General features: G+C 39.1%; 1 protein-coding gene across 1 annotated transcript in view; it reads right to left on the reverse strand.

Annotated features, from left to right (window-relative positions):
- Positions 1 to 23,167, reverse strand: part of FAM3A (FAM3 metabolism regulating signaling molecule A) — a 1,301,271-nt gene that overhangs the window by 658,434 nt on the left and 619,670 nt on the right. Inside the window, exon 4 of the mRNA XM_044080097.1 lies at positions 13,321 to 13,344. Within this exon, the coding sequence (XP_043936032.1) occupies positions 13,321 to 13,344 (24 nt within the window). The remainder of the gene's footprint in view (positions 1 to 13,320; positions 13,345 to 23,167) is intronic.

Genomic DNA, 23,167 nt, shown 5'->3' on the forward strand with positions numbered 1-23,167 from the left:
TCAAAAAGTTAATAATGTACAGTTTCAAGGCCAAGAAAAAGAGGAAAAAGTAAATATATAATAAGGACCACAGTGTATTACAATAAACAATACAGTTGAAAGGATATTTTGTTCAGTCATTTGGTTACGCTCATCAGTGCCTAGTACAGTAAACACACATTGATTAAGAGTACAGAAAGGAGTTGTTGCAAGATTTCATAGAGGATTAAAGTATGACATGATCTAATTAAGTGAAGCTACCTAGGGTTAGAACAATTACATAACCAAGAACTATGTAAATGGGGCTGGAGAAGGTTTTTGAAATTATTTTTGTTTTCAGTGGTCCTAATATTTACGTGGATGGCATTCCATGCTTCTGCAACAGAAATGGAAAACAAGGAGTCCCCAGAGCTATTGTTGCTTTTGCCTATGTCAGCCAGTGCATTATTGGTGGATCTTTATAGGTGTTTGTTATAGTAGATATTAAGTAGACTTTGAAGAGCAGGAACTCAATCGAGATAATATAGAATTTGGTGGGTTATTGTAAGCTGGTTATATGTCAGCTGGTTGGATAATACTAGCCAGGATAGTTGCTCGATTGCTATGCAGTGATGTATCCTAAAGGGTGAGTCAGTAGCAAACCCAGCTATTTTATTGTACCAGTTGTTTGGTTTGGTAAAATCTGCTTTGTTTAGGTTGAGGAGTATGGGGAAGGCATAGAGGAGTGTGGAAAGTAGGTTGGTTCTTGTGACGGTGGCTTTACTGTCACTGGTGAGGTACTTTTTGCATCTATATAGGGTTCTGAGTTTTTCATGGACTTACTTTACTGTCTGTGCAATGTGCATATCAAATTTCATGTTGTGATCTATGACAACCCCTAGAAGTTTGATGTGTTGGACAGGTGTGATAGGAGCGTTATTAGCTGAGAGTATTGTGAATGGTGGTATTGGGTCTAAGGCTCTAGTGGGACAGAATATCATTAGCTGTGTTTTATTGGGGTTAACTATTAGTTGAGAGTTGGCTAACCAGGTTTCAACAGTGGTAAAAGACTTGTGTCAATTCCTGGAGTTGAGGGAGTGATGGGGCGGAGCAGATTATTGTGGAATCATCAGCGTACTGGACTAAAGTGGCATTCCCGGTAGTTTTGTGGAGTTGGTTGGTGAATATGTTGAAAAGAAGAGATCCAAGAATGGATCCTTGGGGGACCACTAGGGTGACAGGTAGGAGGGAAGATCAGGAGTTTTGCCATTTTACTGCTTGTTAACGGTTGGTTAAGATAGTCTTGCAACCACTTTAGTGTGGAATGGCTGAGATTATGATCGGAGAGAGCAGAAAGGAGTTTTGTAATGGAGACAGTACTGAAGGCCTTGGAGAGATCAATGAATACAGGTTACCATTGTTTGATGTCATTTGGTCTTGATAAATGTGCAAAAGCAACCTTTAAAACAGGAAATCTGCAGCACAAGAAAACATCAGTCTTGGACAGGAAGATTTATTTATTTATTTGACATTTGTTGACTGGGTTTGTCCGACTGAGTCGAAGCCCTTTTTCAGAGGAAGCCCAGGGAGAAAAGCCTCACAAATAAGTATGAAACAAGTAGTGTGAACAGTAGAACATGAATACATAACAGTACAAGGAGATCATATGTAACACATGGTTAAATCTCAAAGTATTTACAATCAACATTATAAATGTTCTCCTGTGCAATAATTACAGAGGGCGGGACCCAAGTTCAATTATTAGCTGCTTTGCTAGTAAAGTATTAATGTAATCTATGCCTAGTTATGTCAATGTTGATACACAGGAGAGTAGATAGTGGAAAGAAAAGGTTAGGAGAGACAGCTGTGTGGTAGGGGGAAAGTCAGCCAAGGAAGATGATGTAAAGGAACTTGAAAAGGGGGGAATATATAAAATATTTGGGAACTGATAACAGATTGACAGTAAAACATAAAAAAATGCGAACAATACTTTGTAATGAATATTTTAGAAGACTAAAATTAATACTGAAAACTGCTCTGACAACTAGGAACAAAATGCAAGCTAGAAATCAATTTGCTCTTCCTGTTCTAACTTACAGTTTTGGGGTGAATAACTGGCAACAAAAGGTTTTCAATCAGTTGCACAGGAAAACAAGAAAAATGCTTCACACTTATCAAAATATTTATTAAAAAAAAATCAGTGTATACCAAGATTATACATTCCCTGTTTTGAAGGAGGTGTGGGCCTCCTATAAATTGATTACATGTACAGATCTGCAATCATAGGACTGCATACATATCTGCTAACCTCACAAGATCCAAACATAGTGAAAGTTTTAAAACATGTTGTTGTGTCTTTCGGCTTTTCCGGGTTAGGGGTCACCACAGCGGAACTCCGGTCCACTAACGATTGGCAGTAGATTTTTATGTGCTGAGTTGCCAGACCTGACGCACAACCTTCAACGAAAGTACACCCATTCATGCATGTCTCCACATAGAAGACGCTCTAGCTGAGGATCGAACAGGACAATGTCTTACTGTGAGGCGACAACGGTACTGTAGCACCACCACCGCAAGAAAAAAAATTAAATGACTTCCCTGCTTAGTTTAGCAGAAGCATATCAATCTCAAGCGGGAATGGAAATCAAACTAGAAGTAGATAAAAATCAGGCAACAACTGAATGTGCCAAAAAACTAAAGAATATAAAGTGAAGGCTCAGGTGAGAACGCAAGAAATGTGGAAAAGGAATAAATATTATTGCAAGTACAGAAAACTCCTGGAACAACCTCATATCAATTAGGTCTGATGGAAAAATGATTAAGGAGGGATGAATTTAAACCAAAAGACAAAAGGTTAATACTGGGAGCCCAGGATTGTAAACCAGTGTGCACATACTCCACTAAGTCTACTGAACATGGGGGAGAAACAGACAAATGCAGGTTTTGTGAAACAAAATTGGAAATGGTTGCATATTTTGTTGCTGGGTGTGATGCACTAATGGCAACGGGCCTGTATATTGAAAAACATAATAATGTGGCAAGACTGCTGTATTGGGGATTATACAAACATTACAATATTGAAGTAGCTGAGCAGCATTAGAAATATGAGCCACAAAGAATTAGAGAGACTGAAGTTTAGGTTACATGAAATCACCCATTACCAACAGATCAAAAAACAGATGGGACAAAACCAGATCTAGTAGTCCATGAAAAGACAAAAGTAGCATTGATCACCGAAAATGAAGAGAGAAAGAAAGTCATACTTCCAGGATGTGCAGGCAGAAATGAGGGCAATGTGGAAGAAGAATACCAAGACAGTTTCAATAGTAGAATCAGCAGCAATGGATGTCATAAAAAAAGAATTTACAGTCTATTTAAATATGCTACAGATCATGTAACTCCATATGAATTGCAGGAGTCAGTTCTGGGCACATTGTGGGTGCTGCAAGAAGCACTTTTGGCTAACATCAAAGATTGAAACAATACTAATTTCATGAAGTTTAATCATACTTTGACTTAGGAATGGAGTCCATTCATGTCATGGTATTAGAAACCCAAAAGACTTGGAAAAATTAACCACCTGAAATCAGAAGATATAGCAAATCTACTGGCTGACAAATTTATATCCAATTATACTCCCCTCTCCCCCCGACACCCCTCAGGAAACACTCTCAACCACAACCCCCAAACTATTACTAGGAAACAGGTTCTCAATGTACTCTCTAAGGCCAAGAATAATGCACTGATGCACCCTGATAGTATTCCAAGATACCTTCTTAATAGCATGACACATGACCTATTCAGGACTACTATTTAATGGTAGCCTCCAAACAGGCTTTGTGTCAAGCAAATGGAGGAATGCAACTGTTATCACTCTGCACAAGGACAGGACATCTATGGATCTGGGCAACTACAGACCTATACGTTTGACTAGCCTCATATGCAAAGTCATGAAATAATTACCATGGAAAGTATAAACCATGACACAGGAAACATTCAGACACTGGATCCAACCCAGTCTGCTTTTGTCAAGGGCAGGTCATGCCTACTCAACCTGCTGGACTTCTTTAAGAAGGACACCAAAGCAATGCATGATGGTAAAATGGTTCACACCACCTATCTTGACCTAGCCAAATTATCTGACACAATATCCCATAAAGGCATTGTAAACAAACTCATGAAATTAGGAATAAACTCCCATGTCACCCACTAGATTGCCACCAGGCACACAGATAGGACCCAAGAAGTTAGGATAGGGGAGTCTACCTCCACAAAGAGACCATTCACTTTTAGAGTTCCTTAAGGCTTGCTGCTGGGGCCACTCCTTTTTGGTATTTATTTCCCTAAAGTCAAGGCCAACATCAAGTGTCTCTGGCTGACCAAGTTTGCAGACTGCAAACTAGGTGCAGCCACAGAATCCACCAAACACACAAATACTCGCTAAGAAGGCCTGACACAGACCAATAGCTGATGCCAGAGCCATAGTCTAACTCTCATTCCCAAGGAATCCATAACAGTATCCTTTCGGAAGACGACTACTCCTTGAAAAGTACAGTTGCCCAAGTCCTACTTACTTTTAACAGCAGATGTTCAAATTCCTCACTGCCTCACTGGCATTTTGGGTTATCTGCCAAGGTAATCCGGTACTAATCAGCTTTCAAAAGCTCAGCCTCCACTTCCTCTCTCTCTTCCTGTGTCAGCATATTCTGACATGGAAGTCTTCAACTGTTACAGGAAGTGAGTGTTCAGGCAATTTTACTTCCACAAAGCAGGAGTGGAAAGTACCTGAAGCCAGAATCATCTAGCAAGAGTAAAGTCACAACCAATTATAATACCATATAAAAACCAAATCCAATAAAAAATGAACTCAAGTAGACAGACACCCATCTCATCTATGCACAGTCTGGGAGATGGTGGGTGGGAACTACCACTGAGGGAGTAAGGACTTTGAGCATCTACTATTGCATAGGTTCATAGGTGCGTACTAGGCTAATGGCCCTAGAGCCTTTACAAGCCTCACCCATAGAAGTGCCCTGGCATTGTGCCGTCCAACATTAGTTCCCAGTGCCTCTATCAAGTACAGCCACTGGAGTGATCCCCAGGGTGAACTTTCTATTTCCCATCCACTCATCAAGATTTCTCTTGAAGAGGGCCAGTGAAGTGCTCTGCTTGACATGTATGGGAAATCTATTCCAGTGCATGGGCAGTTTCTGGGTTATGAACCTGTCCCTCCAGCATGTTCTGTTGATTGTGGTAATGAGGTTGAGGTCTCTGCAGCGTGTGGTGTGGAGGGATTGAGATTTCTTTAGATGCAGCATTTCTAACAGAGCTGTGTCAGACATAGCTTTGTAAGTCAAGCAGAGATTGCATCTTAGTAGACAATAGGAGACAGAGAATAGCTGGAGTTTTTTGAGTCTGTCCATGTAGGACATGTGTTTAAGGCCTAGGATCCTCTTTGTGAGGTACTTTTGCACCCTTTCCAGCTCTTGCACATGTCTAGTGAGGTGCATGCCAAATGAGGCATTATACTCGATGATTGGCCTAATGAGGGAAGAGTAGACAGAGATGATGACCTCTTTCTTCCTTCCTGGATGCAAAACCCTTGGTAATGAGGTGTGCCACATAGAAGGACTTTCTGACCACAGTGGCAATGTGGTGGTCGAAGGAGAGGTTGCTGTCAACCTGTGTCCCCAGATCTCTTATAACGCCTTCAATGTTCAGTGGGCTACCATCAATGTGGTAATTAGTGGGAAATGAGTTTTTCCCAAAGGGGATGACCATGCATTTTTTGGCATTAATCTTAAGGTCATGGTTTTGACACCAGTCATTGGTCTCAGTGAGGCTTTTCTGTAGGAGGTACACATCACTTGGGGAGTTGATAAAGGCTCCCAGCTTGCAGTCGTCTGTGATCTTGGTCAGCCAGAGTCCCTCCGTGTTGGCCTGGACTTCTGAGAAGTAGATGCCAAACAGAAGAGGACCCAGGACCGATTGCTGTGGGACTCCACTTGTGACTGGTCGACAGTCTAACTTGGAGTCCGCTATTTTCACACTGTGGGCTCTGTGAGCCAATTTGCAATCCACCTAGTGATATAGGGGTTGATGTCTAGTTTGGTGAGTTTATCAAACTCCTGAGTGGGGAATGGTATCAAAGACCTTGGCCAGATCGAGGTAGGCTGTATGAACTGCCTTGCCCTCATCCACAGCTCTGGTGACTGACTCAAAGAAGTCAACTAGGTTGAGCAGGCAGGATCTACCTTTCACAAAACCAAATTGAGTGGGATCTAGAGTTTGGAGATTCCCTATATCCTTGTTAATGAGGTCCATGATGATGCACTCCACAGTTTTACATATCAGACTTGTCAGGCTAATGGGGCGATAATTCACAGGGTCTGTAGTCGCTCCCCCTTCATGGAGAGGGATGACTGTAGCAGTGCGCCATTCGGTAGGGACAGTAAGAGAGGGGTAAAGGCAATGAATCTGTCGGCCAGTATGTTGGCAATATCTGTTGGCTCAGTATAGGAGGTACCATTGTGCAGCAACTCGGAGTAAACCTGGGTATTGCCATGGAGATTATTGATATAACTAAAGAAGGCTTTGTGATTGTTTTTAGTGTATGCCGCAATTCTGCCTTCATAGCTGGCTTTAGAGGTTTTGATGAGGAGAGTCAACTTTTTGTTGAGGCCAATAAGGGAGTTTTTCCAGTATTGGGACTTCACCTTTTTTCTGCAAAAGTTAATGGCAGGGGACCACCAGATTGGCTTTCTTTTTTTTGGAGGAGAACATCTTGGCATCGGGTAAGTAAGACTTGCACAATTGTACTACATTCATAATTCCCACTATGTTCATTATTCCCACAGCCTCCGTGGCATTTTGAGTAGATTTCCAAAGCTTACCCTACCCAAGAGGTGGAAGGATAAGGACCCTGGAAAATGGTTTTAACAAAGCCTGCTCTGGACCTTGAGGAGGAATTCCGTTTGTAGTGTTTTGTGAAAGAGGACCAGGTTTCTGTCTTTAAAATGCTTATAGAGTCCACTCCTTTCTTTGGTGGTATAGCGGTGAGCATAGCTGCCTTCCAAGCAGTTGACCTGGGTTCAATTCCTGGCCAATGCAAGAAATCTGTACATTTAAAAGCCATCACTCTGTGGCTAGGCTTATAAATGCCCCTGGGCAGATAGCCTAGTACTTACCTATGAACCTATATGCCACTGAAGAGGATAAGGCCCTAGTCAAGTGAGCCTTAACCTTGCATGGAAGAGATGTACCATGGTGGGAGTAATAGAAAACAGCAGCAAAAGATAACAATCATACAATAGTTTGCTGAGATTCAGGTCGACAATTTTTAGCCCCCATATACAACAGAAACAGTTGTTCAGCATTCCTCAAAAGATTTGTTCTCTCAGGTAGTATGTCAGCTGCCTTTGCGCAAAGGTATGTAGAACATTTTCTCCCTTTTTACTTTTGGATCAGGATAAATCAATGGCTTGATTGAAAGTAAATTGAGAAACAACTTTAGGCTTGAATGATGGATTAGTGCTGAACACAAAACCTGTCCTTGTGAAAATATCAGATAGGGTTGGTCAACCATGATAAAGACTCATCTTGCAGATGTCAGAGCAATGAGTAAAACAGTCTTCTAAGAAATGAACCATAAGTCAGCTTGACAGGCAGGTTTCAAAATGATGTAAGGTCAATTTTTCAAGTGCAAAGTTGAGATCCCAGGCAAAAGGAAGAGATCACACATGGAACACTCCTTTACCACGAAAAAGATGAAAGAGAGGAATCCATGGGCAAACAAGCTGAAGACGGCTGCAAGATGTGACAAAGCATCAACAAGTAGCTCACGCGAATATTTCAAAACCAGAGGGGTCAAAACCATTTCAGGTCCACCATTGTTGGCTAGACAAAACAAATCCTCATGGAACAAGTACCTGAAAAGTATCAAAATATAACAATTCAGGTGGTCAGTTGCAATTACTCTAAGTTAGGGTGTACCATGAGTCCCTGACGTTGTGTGAGTACATTCAGTCTGTCAGAAAACTTGTAGTAACTGCCCTCATCTAATTCCATTCAAAGGGAGAACCACCTTTGCCTAGGCCAAAAGTGGTTACCGCAATCATCTTTGCTAACTCTTTCTGAATCTTGAGAAATACCTTAGGAATCACTGGAAACGGTAAAAATGATTACAGGAACATTCCCAAAAATCGAAGTGATAGAGCATCTGTCTTCCAAGCACGGCTGCAAGAATGTCTGGAACAGAATTTTTTCAGCTGCCTCTTTTGAAAGGAGGCAAACAAATCTACTTGGGAGTGTTTCTCACATCAGGATCAAGTCTTGGAAGATACCTGTATGGAGCTTCCAGTTGTGAGGGTCTGTCTAGATTTGCTTAGTCCATCTGCCATGGTGCTTTGATCTGACAGAATGTACAAAGCCTAAAGAAGCACAGAATACCATAGAGCCAGCTCCAAGGCCATCACTGCAACTGAAAAAGAGGGTATGAACCCCCCCCTGCTTGTTCAGGTACCACATCAACAACGTGTTGTCTGTGATTACTAAATGATGATCCAGAGTCTGTAAGTGGAAAATAACTTTTAAGGCAGGAATTACTGCTGACATCTCTTTTATGTTTGTGTGCTTTGGCATATTCTGGGGATCCCACAAGCCTTGCACTTGAACTCCCATGGACATTGTTCCCCACATAAAATCTGAAGAATCCATCAGGAAAGACTGGACTGGGTATAAAAAGACAAATGGAGTACTGGATTCAGACAGTTAATCCCTCCACCACTGCAGTTCCCGTCTCACAAAAAACAGTACTGGTACCCAGAAATCCAAGGAATAAAGGTACTGGGTCCAATAATTCTTCAAGTACCACTGAATTTTTCTCATGAGGTCTGGTTAACGGTATCATGAGAATCACTGATGCCATGAGGCCTAGAATTTTGATGAACTCTCTTGCTGAAGTCATATCCAGGAGAGAAAAATCCAAGAAAATGTCCTGATAAGTCATAATTCTGCCTTCTGGCAGGAAGGTCATCCTTTTTACTGTGTCTATCCAACACCCCAGGAAGACAATTTGTTCAGAAGGTGTGAGAAAGAACTTTTGAAGGTTTAATTTGAGGCCCAGGTGGGAAAGAAGGGGTGCTACCTTGTCTAAGGACTCCCAGCACCTGGACTCAGAACCTGCACAAATCAGCAAGTAATCTAAATTTTGGAAAAATATGGATGCTTGGGGTTCTGCAATAGGCAACCAGGGGAGGTCACTCTTTGTAAACACTTGAGGTGCAGTGGATACCCCAAAGGGTAATGCAGAAAACTGATAATGTAAGGCAGATACTGAAATTAAAAAAAAAACTCCTGAAATTGGAAGTAATAGGAATATGATAATTGACATACACAGTCACCATTAAACAGTTGTCTAGAAGGAAGACTAGGACTGACTGTAAGGTGAGCATTTTGACTTTTGGAACATTTGCAAAGTTGTTTAGAAAGGACAAATCTAGGACAGGTCTTCATGAGTGCTCCTTTTTTGGTACCAAGATGATTCTGGAGTAAAATCCTTTGCCTTTGTAAATCGCAGACATTGGTTCTATAACCCCCTGCTCCTACCAAGTAATGGAGCACTGGAGAACGCACCTCAGTCTGGTCTGTGGGTGTGGGAAAATTCTCTTGAAAGGGAGAGGGTTTTCTATCCATTGCTAAGTGTATCCTCTCATTATTATCAGAACTCACTTGTCCGAGACTATCTGCAGCAAGACTGCAGGGTTGAGAGAGAGTCAGGGGAAAGGAGGAAGAGGTACTCTCTGATTCAGAGTCATTTCTTTCCAGAGGGTTGATCTTTTTCAGAAAGGAACTCCTCTTGTTTGGTTTCAAAGAATGATCCTCCTGCCAATTCCTTTTGGATTCCTAGCTTTTGTTTGGTGGGGATTTTTCTTTGTCCTGCCTCTTGAAGGAAGTCACCTTGTTTTAGGAGAACTTGGGTTGGGATACATAAACCATCCTAGATATCCCTGTGCATTATTCGGCCTCTATCATCCCACAGTTTGAAAATCGGTGTAAAAGACGTCCAAAAACTTAAAATGTACATTCAAGATTTCAGCCTTTAAATCATTAGAGAAGTTCTAATTATGTAACAAAGCATACCGTGTTAATACAACAGAAGCAGCAGCATTTCTCAGGACTGTATCTATATATTCAACCACAACTCTCAAAGCATGTTTTGAAACTGGAGTCAAGTTAAAAAAAACTTTCATTCATGCTTTTGCTCTGCAGGTACAGATGCAGCAAAATAATCCAAACTGTACACATACTGTAAAATAAGGTTTCACATTTACCCATGAAAATTTAACATTCTAAATGCTACATTATTTAAAAGAGCATCCTTTTGCCATAAAGATGCAAACCATTTTCCCTCTACCAGGGGACATGGGATTAGATGAAGCAAAGGACTTTTTATTTGAGCAGGCAGCTGGTGAGATTGCCGCTGGGTCAGCAGTCAAATGAGAAGATGACTAGAACCGTTTTAAGAATGTTGACATAGATACAGTGTCCTGCAGGCAGCTTTATATGCATGTTCCAAGGCCGGTAAGAGAGGGGGATAGCCACAGAATTGGGCATCTCATTTTCCATAAGGCCATATACCTTGCCTAGCTCTAAGGTAGTGCTAGACAGCTTCCAAGAAAAAACACCACTAAATCTAGAAATGATCAGAGGAAAACTGAACAACTGTTTGGACTTAAGATCAGGTTCACATTCAGAAGAATCAGAGTAACTGGACTGTGTCAACTAGGAAAATCGCCATAATCCTCATCAGATTTCTCATCATTCTCTGAAACAGAGAAATCTCTAGCTAAACTATCAATAGGGCCATGTATGGAAACACAACCATCAGAATTAGGTGTCTGCAGAACACTCTAACCAAGGAAATCATATCAGCCTTATAAACCACTATAATCTTATTATCAGCTGTATGATGAAGCTTTTTTTTTCTTGTGAACTTCACTACTAGATAAAATATTTGGGGACAAAGTATTATGTCTGGCAGGGGTATTTTACCCCAGACTACTTCTGCACCTAAAGGGTTTGATTCTCCCATACTTGTGCCAGGTACTGGAACAGCCCCAGAGAATGTGTCCAACCCCATTCCATAGCGTCTGGCAAAGCTAAACAAGAGGGGGATAGGGCAAAAGCTAAGTGGTCTGCAGGACAAGCAGTGTCCCTGCCAGAATCACTAACCATAGGCTCAGGTATATTTTTAATTATCTTTTTTCTTTAGGTGCAACTAGATTTGATGGGGGGTAACAAATGTAGGCTCCATCAAGCACCAGCCAGAATAATAAATTGACAGTACTGGATAATGTATCATAATAAGCACTTACAAATGTTTCAAGTAAAAAGTACTTCCCCACACAACTAAACTCTGACAAAATGTGCTATTATCACAAAAAACAGTTTGGATTGTGTTCAGAATTATTTTACAATTGACAGAAGTTACAGAATTTCCATTACACACAGTTCAAACACCTAAGCAACCAATGTGCCAAAAAGGCATTAGAAATTAGCTCCACATATTTTAAACCAGGCAAAACGGCCATAAAATGATGTTTAATAGCAATTTAAACTATTTTCTTGTTAGAGAGAGTAAAAGCTCCACATTTGACGTGAATCACAATCAGATGTTAAAATCATACAGAGCAGAGTAATACATACAGTAAATAATGTATAAATGCAGAAATAAAATTCAAGTTCTGCAATATCTTAATGTCAAAACTTGAAAATAAAGCAGATTAACAACAGTAAAGGCAGGCCTCTAGTGTCTAACACACAATAAAAACAAACATTTGTCAAAGATAGAAGTCAAATAAGTACGGCTACAAACAGGAATTCCCACAGGAATTACTATAAACAGTGACAGAAATAAAATATTAAAATAAATATTTTTAAACAAACACAGAAAGAGCATTTAATATTAAAATGAGTGGAAGGGGGGTTCACAAATGGGACTTATCTGAGCAAAAAGATGTAAAAATCAGCACTGAAGCCTGTGAAGAGTCATGGGACTTACTACTTTGGATGGCAGAAAAAGACTGAACATTCACTTCCTGTAACAGCTGAAAGTTACCCTCTCAGGATATGCTCAGCCAGTCAGTTGTCACAGGGCAAGACAGAGAGAGAAAGGACAGCATGAGCTTTTGAAATCTGGCCAGTACTGGGTTATCTTGGCAGAAAGTCCAAAAATGGCACTGAGGCAGTGGGAATGATGAACATCTATCACATTGATAATACACTGCTAAGAGTACACCCAGTAGTTAAGGATTTGGGAAAACATGCAGACTGGTAACCTTGCCTTTGACCATCATTAATCTACCGGAGTAAGGAAATCATTCTTTGTTGCACAACTTATAAGCAAGGTTATAGCATCTAGGTCCAAGGATGTCACGGTTTCTCTTGTACTCAGCCCATATACAATGCCCACTTTCATATGTACCTGACCAGGCATATGCAACAGCTGGAGTGACCACAGAGTTTCCTCACAAAAAGAATACAGGGCATAAACAACATGATGTATGCGGAGTGCCTGAAAGCCCTATCCCAGTACTCTGTCTCCTACAGACTGCTGAGGGCAATCTACGCCTTGCCTACAAAGCATCATCTGATCCTGCCTGATGGACCTACTGCACATCCACAAAACCAACAGCATCAGAATTACCTGATCTAGACAGCTAAACCTTGTTCTGCAACATAAATAGGACATGTTGGAAGGACAGATATGAGTCTCATAGACCCTTCTCTGGAACAAGCTTCCCATACATGTGAAACAGAGCTCTTATCTAACCCAATTCAAGCATGACTTGGATCAGTGGCTGGGGAACTGGAAATTTACCCCTGGTCTAGCTCCTATGTCTCTAGTAGACAGAAGCAACCTGCAAATGCTTGACTACCTGTGCCCCAGCCTACATATACCCCTTTAATCCTAGGGCATCAAAGCTTGAAGATGCATTTGGGAAGCATGGCTAAGCTTAAAAAGACCCCCTCAGGTCATTAGCATAGTAATCGCCTATGAAGCTATTAGCGGTAAAACCTCTCATGAGGAAATAATTTCCTAGAGTGAAAGGCTTCAGGAAATAAAGGGATTAATTAACTTTGCGGTGCTCAAGGCTGAAAGAGTTACTCAGACTTGTATCACTCTAAAGTCTTTACATTTTCAGGGTTAGTATTCTTAAGGTTGGTACAATACATTTCTAGTACACTGTACCTAGTTTTAAAGAACAGAACTGCCCAGTTTACATTAAAGCAATTTAACAGACCATCGGGACCTTAACTATTAACAATAAACACTTAACAGTATGCATAACAGAAACTTACCTGTAGTGGAAACCTGCTCTGGTGCTGTAAAGAAATAAGAAAAAAAAACTAGTGAGTTCAAAGTGCCCAGCAAAACAATAGAAAGCTTATAAATTACATTTTCTAAGTACAGTTACTGAGTTACTTTTTGTATTCCTCAGGCTATACCCTTGCAGTACTAACTCTCCAATATGTCCTTGTTTTCTGCCATTATAATTCTATGTACATATATTTATCTTTTTTTCTGCACCCATTTCCCCTTATGTCCACCAAACCCTTGCATCTAAATGCCCCATTTATTCCTCCTCCCCATCCTCAGAATTCTTGAGCACAGGGAAAGGAAGGCGAGAGTGGACATCACAGCGATTACCAAGAAAAAGGAGTTGGAGTTTTATTTTTTTTTTTAATGTTCCCAACACATTCATCTCTAATAAAAAATACAATGCAATACCTGCACCTCTGCATACAGCATGACTTGCGCTCTTGTGCACATCTGTAATTCCTGCAGGTTATGTGCACTCCCGGGCAGACTTGTGCACCCCAAAGTCCTTAGCTGCAGGTGCTGTAATCCCAAACCTTCCCCACTGGTGGATCTCTTGCAATGACTAGCTATTAGCTGCTAATACTTTTCCAGTTAGAAGAGTGAGATAACATTGGCTACTCACTCCCATGTCTCCATTTGGCTTCTCTGGTGCCTAGGCAACTAATGAACTCAGACCATGTAGGTCATAGCCTATACCAAAACCACTATGCCATGAACATGGCTCTCGATATGGAACCTGATGCCACTACACTAAATGCTTTCTATAGTTATAACATGCTGTCATTACTGCGCTGACATTTTTCTTCTGAATGAAGACAAACTATGAATTAACCAACCATTTTATTATTCCTCTATAAATGCAGAATCTTATTGTTATAATATATTAGCTTGAATCTCTCTTCATTACAACACTACAGACATTTCTGTGCTCCCTCAAAAAATAAGGCTTTCATTGAAAATTCTGATTTCTATTACTCTGCTGCTTCTGTAATTACCTTCTTTGGTAGTCCCTATTGTTTTCCAAAACTGCTTCACAGCCTACATGAAAAGGCGGTCAAGTCTTGCACTTGGAAAGCCACTGTTGTCTTGAGCATAAAGAACCATCACTTATTTCTAGCTTTAAGGTTTTCCTTCAAAAGAAGATGGCTGTAAGAATCAGCATGTGAAACTTCACAGAACACATCTGGCATTTTTTCTAGCCCAGGCACCTGTGATCACATAAACTGCAGTACTACAACCGACAACTGACTCAACCGGCAGTAAGCTTTACTATCTGAAGTTTGCAAATGAATCCACCCTGTTGTCATAAAAGAGGTAAAACTGCTCTTAATAAAGTCCCAAACAGATCTTAACAGCGGGAAAGATGACAGATTTATCCTTTCACTATTAATTCTGTGTCACATTATAAAGCCTTTAAAATATCAAATCACAAATCTGACCTTAAACAGTAAATAAAGGTATGGAATTTGGTTATGTCTGCTATAAATTAAACTGAATTCAATTCATATTTATCAAGTATCTTGACGTGATAAATTGCAAGTTTGGTGCTGAATTTAAAGAATGAATATATTTTGTAAATAGTGTACATACTTGGTGTCTCTGTCTTTTGTTTTCATTTTCCTGCTTACAGCCCTGTAGTTTAAGTATCTTTTAGGTGTTTACATGTTTTGGCATTATTTTTGTTCTCAGTTTAAAAATACACTAAAATGAATAATACTGCTCTCTATATAATATAAAGTACAGCTGTATGAGGAGCTCACTGTGACAGTAGATGTTAGACATCTTTATTGTCTCATTGGAAATAACAGCCTTTTGATTACAAGCCCAACCAAATCTTGCCAAATGTCTTCTGATTTTTTTCATCCGGCAGTTTTACTCCTTGCCAGTCCCAACATCTGCTTGAGATGTTGGTCACACTCCTAGGAGCTGTGATTTTCATTTAATTTGCAGAGGGGAGCCCCAGCTCATATTTTTGGAGAAAATACCTCAAATAAAACATAACCAATCTTTCAATAGAAATAACAATGGCTCACCAATTTCTTGTCTATAATAGAAACACAAATCAGAGGCTAATCCCTGCAACTCACACCTTTGGAAGCACATAGAGACTGCGCCTCTCTGGATATTTAATTTACATCATCCTAAAAACTCCAGACTACCACAAATAAGCATATTTGCCGAATGTCTGTGCAACCATGCCAATAAATGCTAAGCATCACGTTTACAGCCCCCTGCTATTGCTTTGTCCCTCAAAAAATGCAAAATCTCACAGAATTGTTAGAGAAGTCCCTATCAAAATGCCATTAATGGTCTGCAACAAGACTCCAGGACAACAAACTCTAAAACACAGGTCTAACTATATCTACAAAAAATACTGAGGGTGGAGACAGGGAGCAAATTCTGGAGAGACTAGAATAAGGTCTAGCATTTACACTTACGATAAGCACCTCAGACATATGCATTATAACAATTCCATCACTCTCCTCTCTTCAGCAGTCATACGTTTTGAAAATAATTCCACATCTAAACCACTTCCCCTATGATTCAGTGATGCACACAATGTCAAGGAAATATTTTGTCTATGATTCAGTGATGGACAATATCTCAAAGAAATCTCTTGTCAATTATGCTTAGTTGACAAAGCAGTGCCTTCAAAATCCCACTGGATAACATTTTAATCAGTGTTTTCCCAGGGGACTTGCCCCCTACACCTCCACACTATCCTTATTTAGCTATATTAACTCCATGGTTGTACAACATTGGGGAAAAGGAGAAATTCCTAATTAAACTGCACAATAATCTCACAAACCGGTATCTCAATGTGCCCTACAACACAACACAAAAGCGGACTTCAGCAAAAAGGACCTTATGAAAATGTATAGCTTCATGCAAACAGCAGTCCCACTGTGAGTGTACAAAGCAGACATTCAACAAAAAGGGTTCACTGAAAGTGGACACTTCCACAAAGGAAATTCTCTTTTGACAAACACTAAAAAGCAACGTGACGAAACTTGCTCAAATGAATACAAAATGATAATTACACAGTGATTGAGAGTCTTTAAATCATAGTAAGAAACACCAGTCAACACCTCCTGAAGAACTGCCATAATATCCCCCATTCCCTCTCCATCTCCTGCCCTACACTGGCAGCCCAGCTTGCAATCTTTGGTGAAAGTGTCCACAGAAGACCTTACTTCACTTCATAAATCCCAGTGCTACTGAAATTACATCTCCTCTTGTACAATTTGCTCTGTTGGGACACTTAGTGTAGTTAGCAGCATCATAGCAAAATCCAAAGCAACTAGCAAATCATTCATTTTTTTTCCCAAAGCAGAACTTAACATGTTAGGAACAAACGGAAAAAAAAAAAAAGTGTTCAGATTAGACCTTTGGTCATACAGACATAAGCCTACAGTAGCAAAAGCATCTTCCCGGAGTACTGGGACTAAGATGAAAAATAAGGCAAATGATTTTTCCAACATGCTGAAATCATACATGGCCATTACCTTAAAGCATAAGGTGGCAAAAAGTCCATCCTGTCCTCATGATGGACTGTATAAAACACGGAACACAAGAGCACATGGAATTCAGTAACTATTCTGGATGAGGGTGTTACCAGAAAAAATACTCTCTTAAAATAAGACTTTTCAATAACAGAAGAGTATAGAAGAAAAACTGGCCATTTTTTCCAATGCAAAATTCAAGGCTCATGAAGGCAGAATAATCTTTTAAAGGTATCAATGCAAAATGTACTTATGGAAAAGCTTAACTGTAGGCCAAGATGTCAAGAAAGGCTCCTAAAGAGGAATATGTGATTAAGAGAATTAAGCAATAAATGAAGAAAGAAAAAAATGTAAATGAAAAGGTTAAACCAATTCCATTCTGACAAGTAAATACAGCTTTCTGGATTCCTAAAGAATGCAAATCATATTGGAGGAAAATCATCATGTTTGGCACTAAAGTGTCAGCAGAGATGTTGTCAGAAGACTGTCCAGGAAGGAGTACATTGTCCCTAAGAGTAAACTGTCCCTAAGTGGCAACTGAAGGACCAGGCTGCATTCTCTAAGAGAAGGGGGAGCCATGTCTGTCTTAGGCAACAAGGACCACCATAATAATAAGTCTTTTTCTGGTTTTGACAGCCAAAAATGGAAGGGAATACATTTTAATTTATTTACTTGGAGTTAACTTATTCTGTATTCCGGCTTAAAAGATCACCCTACACTTTCACCTAAAACTTCAGAAGCTGGGCAATGCACTGGGAGTCAAAATGGTCTCTTGCCAGAGCTCCTTAACTATCATCACAAGAGCAAATAAATCCTGCAGCACACCTCTCTCCCCTGACAACTGCCCTACCCTTCAGTCAAAAACTGACGGACAGAAGCAGCTTCCACACATTTACAGCTATCTTGCACAACATACACAAATGAAAGTCATAATATTTATTTACCACATGACTGTGGTAACCACGACAAACTGAAGAAATCCCTGTTTCAGACAGTTTCTGAAGGCTTTTATGTCAAGGAAGACTGCCAGCATCTTGTTCATAATGATGTAAAGCTGGGTGCCTGCAAACAAGACTGAAGTCCATATACTACAGCAGTGCCCCCCCCCTTCACAACTTGTGTCTAGGCACCCATAGACAGAGAAATGGACATTTCTAAGAAATCCAGAAATGAGACAAGCCTTGCATGGTTCAACAGTATTCTAAAAGGAGGAGAGGCACCAAGATCCTAGAAAAAGGATGTGGTGGCTGTAATACCTAAATACAAGTACAGCTTCCTTTACGCCAATTTAAATTTTAAGCCACAGTTTTAAAGTGTGTATGTCTATAATGGCTAAAAGAATGGCAAAGGTGAGGCCAAAACAGATGGATATGGATCAATGTGGGTTTGTGGAAGCGAGGCAAACATTTGACAACATTACCAGGACAATGATGATCCACAAGGAAGCAGAATGTAAGATAATGCTGCTGTTGTTGGTGGGTCCTGATGCAGAGAAAGCACTTGATTGAGTAAGCTGGAATTTTATGCGGAGGACAATGGAAGCATTTGCATTTCCTGATACAATAAGAAGGATATATGAGGGATCGTAGACAAAAAACTAAGGGGGAGGAATCCTCTCTGATAAGTTGTGTCTGAAGAGAGGAACCAGGCAATGGTGTTCTCTTTCCCCTTGTTCCATTTGTTACATTTACAACCATTAGCAAAGAAAATAATAGACCCAGAAATTCAAGGATATAATTGGTATGGTATTCAAGAAAAGTTGGCTTTATTAACAGATGATATTATTTTGTACCTGTTAGACCCAGAAAGGGACATGTCAGTGTTATGGAACATTCGGAGACAGTTCCAGTTTTTTTTCCAGGATATAAAATTATTGAAGATAAAATGAAGGCTATAGCTACAAATCATGCACCCAGATAAATTGGTTCACCAATACCCAAATTTATGGGGACATGATAAAATGAAGTATTTAGGAGTATGGACTAAAAAGGATTCTGCTACGGCAGCTAGGGTTATGTGGGAAGAGACTAAACAAAAGATAATTAAAACTGAGAATCTGGAAGCTGTTGCTACGGATATGGATAGCAAGATACATGCAGTAAAATATTTTAGTCCCTTTAGTTTTATACAGAAGGTCAGGTATATTTTTATCAACCAGAGGAGAAGTTGTGGATAGCAATTAATAAAGAGTTGAAGGACTTTTTCTGGTAAGGGAAGAGGGCAAGAATCTAGTGGGATAAATTGATCCTAACAACAGAACAAGGAGGTTTAGGATTACCTGATTCGACGGGAAATTTTTAGAGTTACACACTTAAGGCTCTGATACATAACACAAGCATACATCTACAAATCAAAAGGGAATGTGATGATGAAAAAGCAGGGGGTAATTCAAGTAATAAGAAAAAGATTATTTTGAGCTGGGTCACAGGATCAGATTGCCTAGACATAGTAAGGTCTTGTTACATTTAATTACGGTGGCTGCCAAAAAGGCAATTATTTGAAAATATCACAGTCTAAACAAACCATACTTGAAGCAGTGAATATTGTAACCGAGATAAAAGAACAGACAGCAGAGATAAGCAAAGAGGAAGTTGGATCTTTAGAAAAGGGTAGGAGTAAATTACAACGAAAAATGGAAATTTTGGCAACAATACATGCAAAAATATTTTGGAGGAGGAACGAAGTTTAACAGAAGGCAGGAATTTAATAAAGTATGTAATGTTGCTTTGATTATGGGGTATAGAGCAAAATATGTGATGGATAATGTTTGTAAAGATGAACTTGTTAATATGGTTTGATTACTTTTACATACACGCAAGTCTGCCTATGACACGACTGATTATTCAAATAAAGGAGTTAAAAAATAAATTCAGGAGGATACTTCAACCTCTTCTTCTCTATTAAGTCCCTCATCTTTATCCCCACACTCCGATCCACCATTTCCAGAACTACTGGGGAAGTAATTTTCTCCTTTCAGATTGTTTATCTATTGAGCACAGAGAACAGAATTAGCAACACAGGAACAACACTAGGCAAGCAATTACGATGACCATAAGATGCCTAGCGATATAAACTTTTACATAGACACGTTTAAAAGTGCGTGCCTCTCTTTTTCAAGCACTTAACACTGCTCAAGAAACTTCTCCATTTAAAACTCATGAGAAGAAGCACTTTTCTTGCTTAAAATCAGCATACTGGAGAGTCTGCTTACATTTTCCAATGAAAGCAGAAATAGCGGCGCTCTAAAATAAGATGGAACACTACTTTAAAGGCAAAATTTTGATAAGAAATTGTGCTTTTAATGTCTTTCAAAACATATTTAGCCTCAGATACACTAGAAACTATTACAGCTGTTAACAGTCTTCTTTATCTTAGGAGATTAGGTTTGTGCATCATTTTCAGAACAAAAGAGGCAGAGCTCAGAAGTAGTTTCCTCATGTCAGGCAGTTTCACACAAACATGAACATAAAAAAAGATAATCTCCTTTTGACTAAAAGCTCTAATAGATTTCTCAAGTCAATAGTCAAAAACTTCAGAATACTGAAACACCGATGACTAAGATCCCTTTCAACATGGTTTGATTTTAATTCATTCATCACATTTTGAGACATACAAGCACTACAATCCTGATACAACTTTACTGTAAAAAAAAGTTTTCTAATAAAAAAGCAAAGCAAGACAATGAAATTAACAGCATAAAGAGAGCAATAACAGTGCCACCTTTTAATTACTTTATTTAAGGTAAGTAGATTTTTTTTTAAATTAAAAAAAAATCTTTAATGATATGTATAAAACATAACGCAAATTATTTTAATGGCAGTTATCTATTTTTGGCTGGTAGACAGGAAGACTAACATAGCAATGAGTTTGTTAACATTAATGGACAATAATAATGTAACACAGTCTTGTCTGCAATATACTATAGTTACTTAAATCCTACTTAAATGTAACTGTAGACATTTGAATTTCACACTGCCTCAGTGGTAGAAGGGTTCTGTGTCAACACTGGCAGTCTTCCACAGCTCAGAATCCCCTTTTCTGTCTCTCATAAATTCATAGGTTAATAAGAGACTACTAGGCTAATGGCCCTAAAGCCCTTACAAGCCTAGACATATTTATCCTGAGTTAATCCAGTTATTGGTGGATAGGTGAGTGAAGTTCACAAGGTAAGAGTCTATGGTGTTAATACGGACTTCCTCTGTCCAGGAGGGACATGGGCACCACCCTAGGAGTGACTCTGCAGTCACCCATCTATTGATCTAGGTTGTGTTTGAAGAGGGTCAGGGAGGGACTGTGTTTCACAAACTGGAAACTTGTTAGAGAGTGGCAGTCTCTGGAAGATGGATTTCTTTCTCCAGCGTGACCTGTTCATGTCAGAGACTAGGTTAAGATTCATGGAATAAGTGACCCTCCTGCAGTTTTATTTACAAATCTGTAGCATTTCCATCAGGGCCAGGTCAGAGACTACCCTATAAGCCAGACACAGGTCACCCTTTAGCAACATGTAAGAGATGGAATACAGTGAAAGGGCAGAATCTTACCTCCCTCGTTTTTAGGTTCTGGAAAGAAAACTGGGAGACTGATGGCTGGAGTCAGGGTAAATTCAGAAACAACTTTTGGCATGAAAGAAGAATTAGTGTGTAGAACTATGTCCATGTGGAAACTCAGATAACGTTGGCCCATCATGACAGGTTGCAGCTTAGGGGCTCATCTTGCTTGTCAGAGCAATAAGCAAAACAGTTTGCCAAGTGATGAACCTCAATCAGCCTGAAAATCAGGTTCAAAAGGAGATGAGGTTAATCTTTGAAAAACAAAGTTGAGATTCCCAAGGAGGAGGAATTTGCTTTTGTTTGGCAACTGAAAGAGACAAAAGGGAGGATCCATAGGCAGACAAGGTGAGATGGCCGCAAGATAAACCTAGACAGATGAATAAGATGACCCATCATAGAGTAGTCATATTACAAAAAACACATTTAGAAAGATCCAAAAAAGAAACACCAACAACGAAATGCAGCCAACTGGAAAAAGTCTTTACTTCTTTTAAACAGATTCTGGTACCTCGGCCTTCGCCTTCACTGGAATAAATTATTCTAAATCACACCAGCTTATATATACACCAGTCATTTCAATTAAACAATTAAATGAATTCATCAATTAAGTAATTTAGAAAACTTTTAAATTTAACATAGCATATTATTGTTAATCTTTAATATTACTTGTCACAACATATTATTATAAATCTTTAATGTTACTTTTATACATTAATATAATACTTAAATTTCTAAATTCATACCATTTGGAAACAGGGTTTTATAATTTATTATAAAATTAGATTCCATTCTCAATAATTTTTTCTGAAAATTAATGTTTGCCCCCCACCCCCCTCTGGTTTTGCCAAAACACTAAATATAAAGTCCTCACATCCACCACCATGAAATTGATGAAAATGATTAGCTACTGGACTATCCAGTCTACCCCTCCTGATATCTCCCATATGTTCCATGATTCTCAATTTTATTTTTCTTTTTGTCTGCCCTATATACCATTTTCTTATTTCACATTTACAACCTATTATATAAATTACCCCAAAGGAATTACAACTAAAATGATCAATGGCATTATATTTAACGCCATTTATCATACTACCATCCAAATTCACAATTTTATTACAGACTTTACAATGTCCACAAGCATAAGCTCCAGCATTATTAGTTTTAACCCTCCTACCTTTATACCTAACCAGCTCTTTCAAATTACTGCATCTACCATAAGAGAAAATAATATCATTGGGGATAATAGTTTTCAAAAAATCATCATTCATAACCATAGGCCACATATTGAATATTATTTTTCTTAATATAGGTGAAAAAAGTGAATACCTATTAACAAAAAATATTTTATCCTTCACTTCCATGTTAATATAATTACAAGCTAATTCTAAAAATTCTCCATTATCCCTAGTATTCCCACTTTTATTATTCTTTCTACCCAAGTATTGATGAACACTAAGGTGTAAGTTTAACTCTCTTTCAACTTTATTTCTATGCGACACAATGTTATCCCGTCTATATCCTCGATTATTTAATTTTTCACAAATTACATCAAATTCCCTCTTTATATTCCTAACTTCTGAAGTATTAGCAGCAATTCTTTTAAATTCTCCCAAAGGTAAAGAGTTAATCAACTGAACACTATGCATACTAGTGGCATGCAAAAAATTGTTTACTGCCGTAACTGTGTGGAAGGGTTTATGTTGTATCTTCCCATCACTACCAACATAAAATTCAACATCCAAAAACTGGATTGACCTTGGCTTCACTTC

The sequence above is a fragment of the Protopterus annectens genome, chromosome 8.part0 (assembly GCF_019279795.1).
Source record: "Protopterus annectens isolate FY-2018-M chromosome 8.part0, PAN1.0, whole genome shotgun sequence".
NCBI lineage: Eukaryota > Metazoa > Chordata > Ceratodontiformes > Protopteridae > Protopterus > Protopterus annectens.